This window comes from Lactuca sativa, chromosome 7 (assembly GCF_002870075.4).
Source record: "Lactuca sativa cultivar Salinas chromosome 7, Lsat_Salinas_v11, whole genome shotgun sequence".
Classification (NCBI taxonomy): domain Eukaryota; kingdom Viridiplantae; phylum Streptophyta; class Magnoliopsida; order Asterales; family Asteraceae; genus Lactuca; species Lactuca sativa.
In genome coordinates this window covers 21758149-21776134 of record NC_056629.2, presented here as the reverse complement: position 1 = coordinate 21776134, position 17986 = coordinate 21758149, and the positions used below count along the sequence as shown (strand labels likewise).

The 17986-nt window shown below is 32.5% G+C and overlaps 3 protein-coding genes across 4 annotated transcripts; 1 reads left to right on the top strand and 2 right to left on the bottom strand.

Moving 5' to 3' along the window:
- Positions 1–1158: 1158 nt before the first annotated feature.
- LOC111891007 (uncharacterized) lies at positions 1159–8246 on the top strand. Of its 2 annotated transcripts, none has more exons than XM_042896349.2 (19): positions 1159–1700; positions 1845–2169; positions 2255–2729; positions 2824–2909; positions 3140–3253; positions 3334–3522; positions 3640–3705; positions 3915–3965; positions 4064–4186; positions 4276–4389; positions 4582–4689; positions 4771–4879; positions 4980–6265; positions 6529–6706; positions 6794–6996; positions 7090–7279; positions 7369–7594; positions 7694–7849; positions 7948–8246. In XM_042896349.2, the coding sequence occupies exons 1-19, from the start codon at positions 1321–1323 to the stop codon at positions 8033–8035; spliced, it is 4467 nt and encodes a 1488-aa protein (XP_042752283.1). In that variant the 5' UTR covers positions 1159–1320; the 3' UTR covers positions 8036–8246. The 2 variants fall into 2 exon arrangements, with proteins under 2 accessions (XP_042752283.1, XP_023742856.1); XM_023887088.3 differs by having other exon boundaries at positions 4765–4879.
- A 422-nt stretch (positions 8247–8668) lies between these two features.
- Positions 8669–9996, bottom strand: LOC111890933 (15.4 kDa class V heat shock protein). The gene is made up of 2 exons (XM_023887010.3): positions 9672–9996; positions 8669–9164 (listed from the first exon to the last, which is right to left on the bottom strand). Exons 1-2 carry the CDS (start codon positions 9808–9810, stop codon positions 8890–8892), a joined length of 414 nt encoding a protein of 137 aa, XP_023742778.1. The 5' UTR covers positions 9811–9996; the 3' UTR covers positions 8669–8889.
- Positions 9997–12503: 2507 nt separating this feature from the next.
- LOC111890932 (uncharacterized) lies at positions 12504–15142 on the bottom strand. Its single transcript, XM_023887008.3, has 2 exons — positions 15017–15142; positions 12504–14536 (listed from the first exon to the last, which is right to left on the bottom strand). Exon 2 carries the CDS (start codon positions 14506–14508, stop codon positions 12640–12642), a length of 1869 nt encoding a protein of 622 aa, XP_023742776.1. The 5' UTR covers positions 14509–14536; positions 15017–15142; the 3' UTR covers positions 12504–12639.
- Positions 15143–17986: the final 2844 nt, after the last annotated feature.

Genomic DNA, 17986 nt, shown 5'->3' with positions numbered 1-17986 from the left:
AATCACATATTGATTCAGGTGAGAAAACATATTCATATGTGAATATAACGTGGTAATTTAGTTTATGCATTTCATCAAACAGTTGGAGTGCATACAAGTTAACTTTTTTAAAAATGTGATAAATATGATACTTTGACTGCTTAAATCTTACAAAATAGTAGATTGGTAGAGAAATATATGAAAATTTCTAACAAAAAGGATTTGATCTTTTTATAACCTTAATTTCGATGTTTTATTTGATGAACGATGTTGAATGAATGATACGAATTGATTTTTTTGTTGATTATCGATGATGTTCTAATGATGCTGGGAGTATAATTAATCGTAGATATTGAAAATATGTTCGTATTCAAATAGAATTGAAGGTTCGATTGAAAGAGCAAAAAACGCATGAATTTCAACTGTTCGTATTTGTGATTGAAGGCTATTATATCATATTTACAAGTTTGCCACCGTGTCTTTTATGTTTAGAGGCTAATTAAACGAGTGGTTGAGAATGATTCCCCCATTCTTAACCTTTTTTATTTTCTCAATTGAACCCACCTCTGTGTGTGTGTGTATATATATATATATATATATATATATATATGTTTAGTTTATTTTGTTTTCACTATCTATTGTGTGCATGTATGATTGATTCTGGACCAATAATTTTAGTTATTTTAAGAAAGTAATATATAAGATAATATATTGATTCTGTATTGTGTGCATGCATGATTGATTCTGGACCAATCATTTTAGTTATTTTAAGAAAATAATTAATGCATATTAAATGCTGAATATGCATTAATTACTTTCTTAAAATAACTAAAATGATTGGTCCAGAATCAATCATACATGCACACAATAGATAATGAAAACAAAATAACCTAACCCTATATATATATATATATTATCTTACATATTAAATGTGAAATTTTAATTTAATAAAATGAAAATACAAGTGGAAAATAGATAATTTAAAATTTTTAGAAAATATCATATATCCAAATGAAAAAGAAGAGGAGACGTGACAAAAAAAAAACCTTCTTTTTATTGGAGTAGATTTTTAGATGAAGCTAATATTAAATTAATTGACCGTTCATAAATAATAAAACAAATCACAAACAATATGACTTCTAACATTTAAAAACTTTATGATTTCTAAAAGTAAAGTTACCCTTTATTTTGATGTATTCTCCGGTCCTCCCCATTACAACCATGACAACCCCATTTTGAAATTCAAATCTCATCTTTTACCTCCTACTGTCTGGTACCATATCACCCAATTTCCGACACAAACTCGCCGGAAAATCAAGAAACCCGGATCCAGTCTCAGAAATGGAACCAAAACAGCAAACCCAACAACAAAAACTTGAAATCCCATCTTCACCATTACCACATTCATCATCTTCTTTTTTACTCCGTGACATTTCGAATTTAAAAACTCCCAAACCACGACGCCAATCTCAAGCAAACCCTAGTTTGAACTTCGAATCTCCTTGTCCTCAGTTCTTTACTGCTTCTAAACAAACACCCAAATCATCACATTCTACCGTTCGACGCCGCCCTAGGTATTCACTTGCTGCTCAAAAACTCAAAGCGGTGGAACTAGAGCAATCAAAGTCATCAAGGAAAACACAAACAGACAAAGAGAAGTCACTGAAGTCGTTGGCAAAATCTCTTACTGTTTGGCTCAATTTCCTGTTCGAAAACCCCAGGTTTGGAAACAAGATCACTTATTTACTTCAATTTAAAGCTTATCAACAATGTTATCAAGTTCGTACATGTTATTTTCAAAACCAAACAATGTTTTCCATCTTTTTTCTTAAAATTCGGGTGAAACTTATTATTAAAAAATACAGGTCTTGTGGAGTCGATGTATCAAGGTTCACCGGTGAAGACTCTTCTGATGGGTCATCCATGGTGTTTTCCGGTGGAAAAAGAGACAGCGTCTGTCATGATGGAATTGGGGTTGATCGAGCGTGGCGTGGACCCAAGCGTAGGAAAGATACGCTGTGGATTCATAAGGGTGAAGTGGAAAACAACTTTTCAAGTTCCATACATGCACGCTTGCAGGTTTCCCTTGAAGATGTTTGTAGTTTGGATGACATGAAAGAGAGAATGTCATTTTACTTGAGTCTCACTAGTTGCAAGGAGATTTTTGATGTCATGACTCATGTAACAAAGGTATGTCTGTAGTTATCTGTGGGCTTATTGTTAGTTCTAGATTATTAACTATTATGATACTAAATAACATTGTTTTCTTTCTCAGAATATTGATGAAGGAAGGCTAAAGATGAAGGCTCACTGCCCAATAGTTACTGATGTTGGAATGAAGGAGAATGCATTGAAGATCTTAATGTGTTATAACCCTGTTTGGTTAAGGATTGGGCTTTACATCATCTTTGGTGGCGAATCTTTGTTACCAAATCCAAACACAGAAATGAATTATGATCAAGAAATATCTTTTCTGAAAATGGTTGCTGAGAAATTGTTCTTTTCACATTCTGGACTTGCAAAAGCCTACATCTATAACAAACTGGTTGAAGGTTTGTATAGACCAGGTTATTATGAGAAACTAGGGAGTGTTATATTGAAGAAGTTTTTATTGCTTGTAATCATACTTGATCGAGCTAAATCTCAGAGTAGCTTGCCTATTAGTTATGGAATAGATGGAGTTGATGGAGGGTCACCATTGTTGTTCACATCACGAGCTACTATCAAATCAAGCAGTGAAGTGATTTCTGGTAAAAAGAAGATTATTTATCTTTATCTCTTTCTTGATAGTTTAAAAATGGTAACAACTTATTGTTTGGATATTTGTTCTTTTGGCATGTGTAGAGTTTTTATCACCAGATGTTATGCATGGAGTTGGTAATCTTCTTACACACCTCATGATTATAGGCTACAAGGTTTCTTATCGACAGGTGTGTAGCTCATTTTGATTACATCATATTTTGTTGTCTTTTTCTTATTCTTATTGTGGGTCCCATCTCAGTTCTCCTTGTCTAGTTAATGGGACCCACAATAACATCTTCATACTAGGTGATGAAAGTGAAGAGCACTTTATGTCTTTTTTTATCTTCATTTCTTCATTGCTAGTATCTGCTTTCAGTGTTTATGTATCATGCTCATGTTTTGTGTTTACATCTTGCAGAATCCTCTTGTCAAATATGTGTTTAAAGTGACTGATCTTTTTAACGATCTTCAAAATGGAGTTCTTCTTTGTAGAGTCATTCAGCTCTTGCAGCATGACCCTTCTATTCTTAAGGTTTGCTTATTTAAATTAAAAATGTCAAAAGAGTTTGATTTTCTATGATTTCTATCTTACTTCTGTTTCTTGTTTGGCAGAAAGTGGTTGTTCCATCAGATGATCGAAAGAAGAACTTTGCAAATTGTGAGATTTCTCTAAATTATCTGAAAAATATTGGTGTTCCATTATGTGATGAAGATGGAGTTGAGATTATAACAGAAGATATTGTTAATGGGGATAAGGAGCTCATAATCTCATTGCTATGGAACATCTTTGTTCATTTACAGGTTTAGTTCAAATCTTATATACTTTAGTCAACATGTTAGCAAGTGTCTTCTTAATGCATTTGTAAAGAATATGATAGTTTCATATATTTAGTTGGATTTTTCTACTTTAAATTGCAGTTGCCACTTTTGATCAACAACAAGCTTGTATCAGATGAAATCACCAAAATCCGTGGACTTGAAGAGGTATGCATTTTTATCTGACTTATTGAACTTTCATACTTTATCTCTAACATTTTTTGTTGCATATAAATTGTAAAAATGTAAATCTAAACCATTATATTTGGCACTTTCTTTTTTCAAAGTCACTCATTCTTGCAAAAAAAAAAAGGTGTAATTTATGCATTTTGGCACGAACAAAATATAGGCTATAACTCTTCTTTGTATCTTTGCAGATGCTTCCGGAAAGCTCTAGTTCATTGCAGATGCTTCTTGAGTGGATTAAGGTTGCATTGTTTTCTAATAAGTGTAATTGCATCAAGTAGTTGTATCATTGAATTTTGAATGATGACTCCTGACAACTTTTATGCTTCTCATTTTGTAGGCAGTTTGTGAAAATTATGATTTGAAAGTTGATAATTTTGCTACATTAGTTGATGGTAAAGCAATGTGGTGTTTAGTCGATTACTATTTCCGAAAAGAACATTGTAATGCTACTTCTAACAAGGTAATGCATTCTTAACATGTGAAAGTTGTGTTTTTGTTCATCTTTTTGATGATTGTGTAATAAGTTTTCATATGTTTTTGATTTTTTAGAATCAAAAGGAAACAAATGAAGTGTCACTCATGTCAGCTTCGGATTATGTGGATGCAGTTCACAACTTTTTGTTATCACAAAAGTTGACAACACTTTTGGGAAATTTCCCAGAGGTATGCTAATTGTTCAACATTAAAGACAATGTGCTTTTTTCCTTCTTCCCATTAAGTGTTGTCTTGATAAATGATGTTTAAAAAAATATTTGAGAGAATTGGTGATATATATATATATATATATATATATATATATATATATATATATATATATATATATATATATATATATATATATATTTTCATTTTCAGATTCTGCAAGTTAGTGATATACTTGAATACAAAGGAGCTTGTAGTGACAGGGGTGTGATCATCCTGTTGGTTTTCCTCTCATCCCAACTAATTGTGAAGAGAAATTTGGTAATGCCCAAACTACCCCTTAAAGGGTAACTTGAAATAATTTGGATAACACATTCTTTTTTCTTTGTATACCAGCAACAGATAAACTTTCATAAGCTCTTAGGACACAATCAAAATTCAGAGAGAAAATGTATCAGGCGAGATAGACTTCCTGGAAATCATGAAGAAACAAGTCAGAACCACATTGAAGGTTCAAGTTTTGATTTAATTTTTTTTATTAAAGTTGATTGCTTTTTGGTTTTCTTGATTGACTAATGACAAGTTATTTTTACTATTAACTTTTTGTTTAGACAATGGGAGAAAGTTCAAGGCTATCATGTCTTGGTGGAAAGAAATGGCTCAGCATAACAGTAATGTCAATGTGAAGCCAGTTTACACCAAATTTATTCAAGAAAGAGCTTTGATTGTAAGCCAACAAAATAATACCAAATGTAATCAAGAAAAGGCTGCATTAAGAATTCAGGTGGCTTGGAGAAAGCATGTAAACAGCTCTATCCATAATCAAAGGCAATCAGCTGCAACTCTGATTCAGACTTATTATCGTGGTTGGATGTTAAGAAAGAGTTTCTTGAATTACAAGCAAGCTGCAACAAAGATTCAAGCTTGTTATCGTTGTTGGATGTTAAAGCAGAGTTTCTTGAGTCACAAGCAAGCTGCAACCAAAATTCAAGCTTGTTATCGTTGTTGGATGCTAAAGAAGAGTTTCTTGAATCACAAACAAGCTGCAATGAACATTCAAAGTCATTATCGTGGATTTGTATCAAGAAAGAGTTTCTTGAATCAGAAGCAAGCTGCAACAAAAATTCAAGCTTTTTATCGTTGTTGGATGTTAAAAAAGAAATTCTTGAATCACAAGCAAGCTGCTATGCAAATTCAAGCTTTTTATCGTTGTTGGATGTTAAAGAACAGTTTCTTGTATCAAAAGCAAGCTGCAATGAAAATTCAAAGTCATTATCGTGGATTTATATCAAGAAAGAGTTTCTTGAATCACAAGCAAGCTGCAACAAGAATTCAAAGTCATTATCGTGGGATGTTATTGAGGAAGAGTTTCTTGAATCACAAGCAAGCTGCAACAAGAATTCAAAGTCATTATCGTGGATTTATATCAAGAAAGAGTTTCTTGAATCAGAAGCAAGCAATAACAAAGATTCAAAGTCATTATCATGGAATGTTATTGAGGAAGAGTTTCTTGAATCACAAGCAGGCTACAATAAAAATACAAAGTTATTATCGTGGATTGCAGTTGAGGAAGAGTTTCTTGAATCAGAAGGAAGCAACAATAAAAATTCAAAGCCATTATCATGGAATGTTATCGAGGAAGAATTTCTTGAATCAAAAGCAAGCAGCAACAAGAATTCAAAGTCATTATCGTGGATGGGTTTCAAGAAACAGTTTCTTGAAAACAAAACAAGCAGTTATTAAAGTACAAAGGGTATATCGGTCTTTAAAATGTTTGAGGGAATTTAAGAACTATGAACTTGAAATCGAGTCAGCAGTCATTATTCAGTCATGTACACGAGGATGGATTGCTCGTAGAATAGCATGTAGACATAGATCCTACATTATGCTTATCCAAGTAAGACTTTTGATAACCTTTGGAAAAGATATACAAAAACAAAAAAAAACAATCTTTATTACACTTATGAACACATAAAAACTCCGCACTTATAAGTGCTTAAAGAAAGTTCACACACATTTCATCATGCAAGTGTGCAACTTTATAATTCTAAAATTCTTTCATTTTTCAAAATGAAATTGATGAGGAAGAAATTGATTTTCTTGCTTTTTTTTTTCTTTTGTAAAGATCATGACATGTCTAATTTTTTTTCTAATTTTTAGAGCTTTTGGCGTGGTTGGTTGATGAGAAGAGAGTTTTTGTTACAAAAATCAGCTGCAAAGAGGATTCAATGTGCTTTTCGATGTTTTAAAAGTTTCAAGGCTTTCAAGTGTGATAAGAATGCTGCTATTGTAATCCAACAATTTGTGAGGGAATGCATTACCATAAAGAAGCTCTTAGGTAAGTTTTTGTTTGTTTCAATCACTTACCATTTTTGTCTCGTGGGTCCCATTTGTTTTTATAACATATATTTGATGTTTAAAACAGGTTGTAATAATGACACCAATAGCCATCAACAAGTTAAGAGGTATAAAGATTCTGCTACAAAGTTGCAGAAATGGTGGCGGGGGATATTACTATCGAAAACAAGAAGAAGAACAAAATCAGCAATTCTTATCCAATCTAATGTTAGAGGATGGATTTCTAGAAGAACAACAGCTCAAAGAAGGCATCATATTGCAGTCATCCAAGTGAGTAACTTCACAAAAAATTGAAATATTTGTTCTGTTGAAGAAGAAGAAGAAGAAATGTAAAATAAAATGTGAGATGTGTTTTGTTTGCAGTCGTATTGGAAAGGGTATATTGAGAGGAAACATTCAAGAGAAAAGGTATCAGATATACGATTAAGAGTACAAAAATCAGCTGCAAATGTGGATGATGGAATGCGGATTATAAACAGGCTTATTGCAGCCCTTTCACAACTTAAAAACACCAACAGTCTCAGTGGCATCCTTCATATTTGTGCAACTCTTGGTAATAATAATCATTACATTCATTTATAGGACAAATTATAATTATTATTTTTTTTTACCCATAATAGTAATGTCTTTACTTTTTGACAGATATGGCTACAAAACACTCTAAAAAATGCTGTGAGGAGCTTGTGGCTGCAGGGGCCATTGACACACTCCTTGTACTTATTCGATCCATTAGTCGTAGCATTGCTGAGCAGGAGGTTTTAAGATACACACTTTCCACTTTTAGAAACCTGACATGTCATCCTCATTTGACTCAACCCCTCATTGATGCTCCTGGATCCATCGAAACAATTTTTTGGGAATTTATACGGTCTGTAAACTCGTTTTTTTTTACAGCTTTTTGCTTTTTGTTGTGACTTGGTTTTTTCGTCCTGTTTTATAATATTTTATTTTTATTTTGTTGTTACAGAAACAAAGAAGATGCGTACTTTGTTGCAGGAGATGTTTTAAGGAATATATGTTTGAATAAGAATGGGGTTGAAAGATTAGGTGCTTCACATGCTTTAGTTAAGAGATTGTATAATCTTGTTGAAGATCTTAAAAGGAAAGCAGGCAATGAAAAGAGGTAAATATGCTTCAAATCTTTTGCTTCACACCTATGTTTTTTTTTTTTTTTTTTTTTTTTTTCTTGTAAACAATGTAAAAATTTGGTGGTATATGCAGGAACCCTCAAACCCTACCAGCAAAGGAACAAACGGGCAGAAGACTGAAAGAAGCTGTTCAGATCTTGAAGCTGATAACCAATGGCTGAGATCGATTCCAACTTGGAAGCATATTTTGGTTTTCTTTTTCTACTTTTATTTTTGAATGTCTTGTTTTCTTGCAAGAGATCTAGATTGGTGTATATATCAACTTAGAATTTGTGTTGAGTAAATGAATGAAGCTTTTAGGGTTTTTTAGGTTGAATGCTTTTGATTGCGTATCAATTTATAATGATCATTGATGTGTTTGGCATTGCATAAGCTGAGTATTTTGAACACTCAAAAACAACTTATCAATTTAATGTTTGCATAATCTTAATCTAAATATATTTTTTCTTAATCTATGCTAATAAATAAAAATGAGTAAATTATACTAATAGTTAATAAATATAATTGTTTTTTGCAATTTTTGTCCTTATATGAGATTCTTGTAACATTTTCAGTATCTGTTCCAAAAAAAAAAAATTATTTTTAGTCATTAAGTGCAGCTGAATTTTGAATTTTGATCCCAAAGTTATAATATTTACAACAAAACGAAAAACATTACAAATCATCAAATAAATATCAAAATTGCATAAGGAAAAACCAACTATATTCAAGGAATAAAACGCATTTTAAAAGAGTAAAAACTATTAAAAAGTAAGCAATTCAAAACATCACATTTAATGTGTAAATGAAGACGGTTTTTATGTTAGATGAAGAATTATTATTGCATAACATGATTGATTTTTTACCAAATTATACCAATCAAATGAACCCTACATCTAAACATATATTTTTACACCAACAGAATCAACCATATTTCCCCAAAACAACGACGCCTATAATAACCTTAATAATACCAAATTTAAATATGAAATATATTATGACATGATAATCTTTTATTATTGGAAGTTTTAAGGGTTCAAGCAGCTCTAGCAAGAACTTCAGTGTGTTGAGGCAGATCAGCTGGTTCGATATAAAACCCCCTTCTGACAAAAGATCTTGGAACAGTTACCGTTAACACCCCGTTCTCATAACAAGCAGAAATCCCGTTGACATCAATTGTATCTGGCAACCTGAATTTTTTCATAAAAGTACGACCGCCAGGTGTCATCACCGTATCGTCAGCAGATTCTGTACGGATAATTAGGTACCTTGAGTCCTCAACTTCCACACATATTTCCTCCTTCTTAACCCCTGCAACAAAAAAGAAAACCAACAAATCATGACTATTTGCAAAAAGGAACCCCTCCTAAAAACCATACATATTTTAACCATTTATTCAAGGTTATAATGTCAAGAAACTCATAATAGGTAAACCAACCAATTTATGTTATCTCTAATCATTTACCCAAGTTAATACCATTTATGTAAAATGGTTATTTTTGCAACGATCGTTGAGCTAGATTGGAATATCATGCAAATCATCTGTAAAAGTGACTGTCTTGGTAGCCCAATTACAAGAATTTAACTCATTAACTTGTTAAATGGCTAGCATAAGAGCCCAGCAAAAACCCAATTCACATTGGAATTTGTATAAGATACCAACAAAAGAGCAATTCAATTCACATTCACATTGGAATTGAAACTTTACTTTATGTAAGTATACAATCCAGGAAGGAAAAAACCCATAGGTAAACAAATCATTTGCTTCTAAAAAGCATTTAATCTTGTTGTAAATAATAGGAAGAAAAACAAGGATACCGGGGATATCCGCAGAGTAAATGTGGGATTCCGGGGTTTCGGTCCAATGAACGTAGTTTCCCGGGATGAATTGGTATGGAAAGAGGAGAGGGGAGGTGAAAAAGGAGTGCCAAGAAGGGGGAAATGTTGAAAACTCCATTTTTTCTTCTTCCTTTTTTGCAGTAAATTTCTTGGTAAAAAAACCAAGATTTGATAATTATGGATGATAATTGAATCAAAAGCAGAAAGGAAGAATGAAGAGAGAGAGGTTGGTTTGTCGAATTATAGAGCAACAAATTGGGTGGTGGTGGGTTTGGAAGCACTTTCAAAATGATTGGAGTTTTGGAATTTTGGTGGATATAACAAAACCCTATCCATTCAAGAAATTGTTTCTTTATTCATCTATCAATGAATTTCAGGTTCTGGTTGAGATATTTTTGAGGTGAAATCACATTATTACCCCTAAAATATGACATAGATTGTTGGATATAAAAAGCTCTCATTAAGTCATTACTATATCTTTATTCAAGGCATAAAAGTAACAACATAAACATAAGTACCGGTAATCTTTTTCCTTTTTCCCAACAGAAGATAAGTTAGTTTTATGATATGTATAAAATAAAATAAATAAATCCTCCCCATTTTAATAAAACAAACCTTTTAGTTGACACATAGCTTTTTTTTTTTTTATGCACCATAATGCCATGTGTCGATTTTTTTAATTTAGTTGACATAAATGCTTTAATCAAATCCAACTATTAATTGCTAATTTCCGGTAATCTAATTTGAAACCTCCTAATCGCTATCCCTATAATTTTGGAGAATACCTTCCTATCCGGTTTAAGTGGAAATTATATCCCATAAAATCAGTCCACGTTTTGAAAACAATTCAACTACAATCAAAATCTTTTGACTTATTCCTTTGCAACACTTCAAGAAGAAGGCCTACAAGAATCAAAATAAAAATTAGGTAATCATTGAATTTTTCTGTGTTCATTAGTTTTTTTATTATCTTTTTTTGGATAACTAAGCTATAAACTTATAATCAATATTATATAAACCAAAAAAAAAAAAAGATAAATGAAAAAAACATCAGGTTAGTTTTCTATCTTTTATGATTATTAATTCTTTTCGTTTTTTCTTTATGCAATCTGCTACGTTTCTCAATCCAAAACATAATTATGCATAATGTATGTTAGTGTGTGTGTATGTTTAGTGTTGTGTTTGTGTGTTATGTGTATGTGTTTGTTTTCCTTCGTTTGAATATGTTTGTTTTTCATTGTGTTTTTTGTGTGTATGTATCTGTTTTATTAGTTTGGTTTCGAGTATGTGTGTTTTTTGTAATTTTGGTCCCATTAAGTTTTAACTTTTATAATGGAAAGTTTGTACTTATTTGATGCTTTTGTAATATTTTCATTTTAACAAAACAGTATCGGTCCACTTTTTGTGTAAAAGAAGAAAAATAACATTTTCGTGTAAACTTAACAGTACCAGGGACCGTTCATGCAAAAAAAAATATTATAGGGACCATTACTGTAATATACCTAACACGGACCAGTAATGCAAAAAATGTTATACACTGATCATTCCGGTAATATAGTTATATACTAACAACTTTCATTTATAAGTTGACTTTAATATAATGTCTACTTAATTTTATAACGTTTTACTTTTCATTTATGTTGTTTAATAGTATCAACATACTTTCTATTATTGTACACTTATAGCATCATACCATCATATATAGCATCCTACTATCAGTTTTGTTTACCATTTAAAAAATAAATTTGAACAAAGGGACTATTTCTGTAATTGTAAATAAACAGGGACCATTTCTGTAATAAATGGACCAAATGCATGTAATAGCAAGCTAATTTATACTTATTATATTATATATTATTTTTCATATTTTATTTGAAAATTGCATACTTATTATATTTTATACTAATATATTATTGTATATAATTTTAGTGAACCAAAATCCAATGGGGCGTGCAAAAAAATTGTCAACAAGTTTAAAAATATTCTGTTTTGCATCTGGTTCCTTTGTTGCTTAATCATGTATTTTCTAACTCAAGCATCACCAAATTAGATTTGCTCTAAATGCTTAAATTTTTTTATACAACACCTAAAAGCATAAAATTATTTTGATGGAACAAGATCAACACTGGTGACCTTTTACCTCAAATAAATATAATAATATTACAAAAAAAAATTAAAAAAATAATAATATAGTCATTTTACTTTAATCACGAATAGAAATTTCTATAAATCCCTCGACCAATATTAACATCAAATGAGCGATGTAGTGCTTTCGAAAAAGATGTCTACTTCAAAATGTAAAATTTGTGTGCTAATTTGTTATATCTAATAAAATTGTGATTTAAAATAAATATATTGTTATCTTTATCGAGAATTTTTCCGTGCTAACATTACAAAAGTTTCTGGCTCCACTGCATCCACACCTATCCCACAACACCCTACCTACCTACTTACCCTATTCATCCCTATCAACCCACTCTAACCCTACCCACCACCCTACCTACCCTACTCATCATTGTCAACCCCTTCTAACCGCACCCACCCACGCTGCTTACACCAACTCCACCCCACCCTGTCAGTTCTAACCAATACGTTTTCTAATTATCTAAACTATAAAATAAAAAACTCAAAAATGACTAATGAAACATGTTTTCTAACTTTTTCATTGAAAACTGGAAATAAAAATTCCATTTTTTTAAAAACCTTTCCAAAAGAACTAATAAAAGTTGTTCCACAACCAACTACATATAAACCTCACAAAAATCATTAGAATATGTCTTTTATTAAAAAAGGTAAACTAAAAACTAGCTATTTAACAAATAATTATGCCACACATTTTATCATGTTCACATAATCCAAAATTATAAACCAGTCCAAATAACTTCTGAATCAACTTTAAACAACCATAAAATTTATTGCTATTTTAATACCATTTTGTAACACCTCTTTAAGTATTAACTCCAAACACAAACCCATTACTATACGAAGGAAGATTACTCGATACACCGAAATTCCTCACGGGAGACCGAAAAGGATTAGGTGTAACAGGGTGCGTGATATGCAATCCCGCACCCCTAATAACTTGTTTCGCCTTTCCACATAAAACCTCCGACTGATCGGTAAAAAAACCCGGTAAATCCTTGGATTTTACCACCTCAAGAGCCCCAAACCAACTAGAATTACTCTCAAATCCACAGTTTAAACCTACAACCAAATCAGGCCGAGGTAAAAAAGACACTTCCTCTTGGTAAATACCCTTTACCATATTCACACGCATGTGGGTCCCGGTTTGAAAAGTCAACCCCGATAATGTACTCGGTACCTTCGGCCCGATCATAACTATCTGTAAATTCCCCGGCCCGTTTAGTGTAGAATCTATTTCTGAAAAGGCCGGCAAACAATCGAGCTCCTCTTCGGGTCCGATGTAGTGTAAAATGACGTCTTTACCCTTGAGTAAAAGATTCTTGGAAGTGATACTTAAAGTTGTTAGTATGTAGTAAACGGTTAATGGGTGGGAAAGAATATGAGCAACCGGGCTCGATATAGGAAGTGACCGGAGGTTGTAATACTCGGGCCAGCCCGAGATAATTACCGGGTTTGACTTTGACTTTGACTTTGATTTTTCATGAGGGTATTCGTCGTCATTTAACCCTCCCCAAGAATCTTGAATTTGGTCTGTTGTAGGGAGTGAACCGAAAGGACAGTGAGAAAAACAAGGGCATTTTCGTCTCCACATACCTTTTCGATGGACACCGATCGTTTCGAGGTATTTACATTGGTGAATGTCGGAATTGGAACACGGGAATGTGAAGGCCGGAATCGCTAGTTCCTCTTCTCGTTCCATCATCGCTTTATAAAGCCCACATTCAGCTTTATGTGATTCCTTCCAGTGTTGCTTTTGACAAAAGGAATCGCAATAGATTACACCTTTGCAATGGTCACAAATTGTGATTTGATCACCTGGAACTTCTTTATCACATTGTGCACAACGTCTTAAATCGAGATTTGAGTTGACCTTTTCGGGTTTTTTAGTAGGGGTTGACTGGGTTGACCCGGGATTTGAGTTGACTTTTTCGGTGTATCCATGACCTGGCGGGTGTGAGATTGTAACTGCAACAAGATTGTTACTTTTTGACATTTCAGAAGGAAACTGTACATCAACGGTTTCAATAAACGGGTCAAAGCGAATGGATTTTGACCATTTTGGGGTGGTGTAATCTTCTTGAAGCAAAGAATGAACTAAAGAAATGGATTTCATGACTCCATAGAAGAAACGAAGCTCTTCGATTGTGGGGTTTCTGCATTGAAGCTCACCGGATGAATTGCAACGACAAATGTCAAAAACAGGGTAACGATTGTCACCTGAAATCTCTAAACACAAAGATTTGATCATTTTTTTATGTGAAGGAAGCATTAATGATTCGACTTCATATGTTGCTCTCATGATCTCAAGATTTGGGACACGGATTGTTTCTCGAGAACCTGTCATTTTTTTTGCATCGGATTCTGATCTGAACATGTATACTGCTAAATCTCCACCATTTCCGCCTATGAATTGTACACAAGGGAAGAGCTGCTTCTTTCCTGGCCAATCTGAATCTTTTCCTACTTTAAGACCGAAAAGATGATCGGGTTGAAATCGCTTCCATGGATCTGTTCTGTATAAAGATGCTGCAGCTTTGTAAAGGGATTTGATGAAAGAAGGAGAAATGTTGTCGATGTTCATCAAACAAGTTCCTGATCCTGTACCAAGTCCAGGGCCTGAACCAAATTGTTCATTATATCTTGTGAACAATTTCTTCAAATGGCTATCCATGGATTTCTGAATGTTTTCGAGCTCAAATCTATGATAACGATGAAGGATTGAAGCAGTTAGATTCTAGGTTAATATGGTGAATCTTTGATCAAGTGTATTAGGATCAGTAATCAACGGGTTAGCATAGCAGAAGTTGGAAACCCTTTTAATCAAACTTTTTCATATTGCTCAAAATGACCAAAGAGAAATCGCTTCAAAATGCTAATCCTTTATAAACCAGGTAAAACCCTAGAACATTACTGTTGTGAACGATTTAGCCAGATATAGTAACAACTAAACTTACTACATAAATAGCCAATTGCATAATGTTCTAAAACAAATGACCCAGTTTCATATTTAGTTTCCTGAATTGCTAAACAGGTACTGGTTTCCTGAAATTACAATTAAATTCAGGGGGGAATGGAGAAACATTAGCGATTTGAAACCGAGTCAAGAGAATGTTATCATATACACGGCCGAATTCGATTCATAAACAGAAATTATAGAGATTTAGTGAAGATGATCATACGTATTTGCAGATGAAATGTTTGATGCTCGCAGTGGGAAAGAAAGGGAGCTTCTTGGCGAGAATCTAGAGTGGTCGGTGGTATAGCTAGATTTCTATTGATGACTGTGGAACTAGGACTGACATACCGACATATAAATATAAAATTATATATAATATATAATTAGAGCTGCACAATTTGGCGCGGACACGGCCCAGCCCAGATTTCTAGTTGGGGAAGGTTATTGCCCGGCCCAAAGGCCACCTCTTTTCGGCTCAAAGGCCCCAACATAACTAGCAATAGCCAATTGGGTAAGACACAATTAAGAGGTGTCACTAGGTATATGGCAAATTTGTTAAGTATCAACTCATAGAAAGGTCTTTAAAAATTAAAAGAATTCGTCTTAAAGCTCTTACCCGACTTTTAGAAAGAAGGTAAAGAAGAGGCAAACACCTAAATTTACACAACGGCTAGTTTTTTGAATTTGGAAGTATCCCTGTCACATGGTCTCAACCCCAATCTAGGTATAGTTTATAGGTCTAGACCCATGAACCAAATTGCATGATCAATACCCTAACCACAATGAAATCAAGATCAAAAATTACAAAAGAAAACTTTATCCCAAATTTGAACAACCCGATCCTAATTTGGTTATGTAAAAACAGTAATCTAGGATTAATTCCATACATAAAATAATTAAGTGACTAAAATCAATAAAATTATGAGAGCATTAGTGCTTTCTTTTATGTATTTTTTTTCTTATATCTCGGTCTTGAAAAAAAAAACAATTACTTTGAGAGTGCCTTCCTTACTGGTTCTCTATGGCGAGCACCACCAAACATGGAATTTATGTATAGAAGATAGAGATTAGTTGCATAAACATGAGAGTCTTCAACAAAATGGGACACTTGACAAGAAGGCTGCATTAACAAAATAGGGATGTAAATCGGTCCGATTTCTGACCGAACAGACCAAAACTGAAAGAATCGAAAACTAATTAAAGAGTAAACGGGGAGCCGAGAACCAGATCGAATACCATTAACTACTTCCAACCGATTTCAGTTCGGATTTGGTTCTACTTGGAAATATGCTATCTAATAAGGTGTTCGGAGCCGGAACAGACCTGAATCGAAAAGAACCAAAAACAAAAAAATGATGCAAAAATGATGGATTGGGGGAATGGGGAACCAGACCAAATATCATTAATTGGTTCGAACCAGTTTTGGTTCGGTTATGGTTTGATTTTTTGCTTAAAAATGTTATCCCTGTAACAAAATATATTATGCATTGCACATTATCGAAACGTCAAATTTTTGCTATTTTCTTGGTGGCCTTTAGTGAAAAAAAAATGCAAACTTTCTATTCAAAAGTGAAAAATCATAAACAATGGACCATAATGTAGGCATTTTAATGCTAAGGGGTTTTTTCTTTATTTTTCCAATTTAAGTTCAATAGGGGTGAAATACTTGAATGAGTAGTAACATATGGCCGGATAAAATGTCGTATATATAGTATTTGTTTCTTTTCTAGATCAAATAAACCAAAAAACATCCGAACGAGACTAGCTTTCTTTTTATATTTGTTTATGAACTAATTAAGTACTTGTTATCATTATTATGGCATGATGTTTACTTTTGTTCTATCTAGTGACCTTTGATTTGTTATTCATGATGTGTGTGATTTATACTCTCCTCACTTGGACAAATTGAACTATGGTTTGAATCATTTAAGTTATACAAATTATGAAATTTGTATATGTTTTGTAAATTGAAGTAAATAACAATTTGGCTTTTGGTTAATCAAAGGTGGTGTAATCAAATCTTGCATCCTTTAACATTCACGGGCTTATGAGGAATATTAAGTATTATTGGTAGCAAATGCATTAAACATAAAACAAACTAATAAGCTTGTTCAGAGCTTATCTCTGGATTAAGTTATATTTAACATAAAGAGCTTATTTTAGTAATATACATTGGCAATACTAAAATACTAGATTTTTTTTATTTTAGCACCAATGTATGTATAACGGAATGTGATATCATTTAATAGGTGACAACATAGTTACTTAAAATAGAATTTGGAACCAGAATATTTTAATTAGTATTTTAATCAAAGCTTTTGTATGTTTTAATTTGCAAGTTCTTAATTCAATTAATACACCCCTTCACAATTATAATATGTCTTGCGCAAAGAGGCGTAGTCACTAGTCATGTGTACGTGTGGACCGACCGTGCATATATTGTGCAACTTTCTTAGTGCAATATAGTAATGATAATTTGAGGTTACTTGTATTCTTTTTATTTTTTGGGTCTGACATCCTAAAAGAATGGTGTCGTTGTCGGCGACACAATTATTTATTTGATAACATAATAGATTTAATTGGTTGACATTGCAACAAATTTGTAAATGTAACGACATAATTAAGAAAAACAAAACATAATGTCAAGATCAGAGTTTTGGTAAACTTAATGATTTTATTGCAATTTGAAAAAAGTGGTTACTGGAAGAACATGGATAACCAATCATTTGGTTGATATTGCAACAAAATTGTAAATATAGTGATTTAATTGATAGAAAATAAATATGTTGTCAAAATCGAAATTTCCGGTTAACTTAGTGACTTTATTGTAATTTGCCTTATATTTAATTTTATTCACGCAACCTATAGATAGAGATCAATAAGATGATGTGAATTTAAAATATATATATATATATATATATATATATATATATATGTAATTTAAATAAATATAATAATAGTTAAAAATAGAAAAAAAAAGTCAAAAATCGAATTTATTTTTTCTCTCGCGTCTTCACGTATATGCTATTAATATGATTTAATTTTAGTATAGTTTTTTCATATCATATATAGGGATGTCAAAGAGTCCTATAGGACCCCGACCCCATATAGATGATATTTGTTAAAAAAAACTGGGGTAAGGACAAGTTTAACCCCCATTTTAATTTCGGTGGCAAGGACGGGGGTGGGCAGT

Excerpts from the sequence above, each read along its gene's own strand:
- LOC111891007 (XM_023887088.3), top strand. The coding sequence starts at position 1,321 with ATGGAACCAAAACAGCAAACCCAACAACAAAAACTTGAAATCCCATCT. Across the intron at positions 6,266-6,528 it reads CCTACATTATGCTTATCCAA|AGCTTTTGGCGTGGTTGGTT; the intron begins GTAAGACTTTTG and ends TCTAATTTTTAG. Across the intron at positions 7,280-7,368 it reads TCATATTTGTGCAACTCTTG|ATATGGCTACAAAACACTCT; the intron begins GTAATAATAATC and ends ACTTTTTGACAG.
- LOC111890933 (XM_023887010.3), bottom strand. The coding sequence starts at position 9,810 with ATGGAGTTTTCAACATTTCCCCCTTCTTGGCACTCCTTTTTCACCTCC. Across the intron at positions 9,165-9,671 it reads TTACTCTGCGGATATCCCCG|GGGTTAAGAAGGAGGAAATA; the intron begins GTATCCTTGTTT and ends TTTTTGTTGCAG.
- LOC111890932 (XM_023887008.3), bottom strand. The coding sequence starts at position 14,508 with ATGGATAGCCATTTGAAGAAATTGTTCACAAGATATAATGAACAATTT.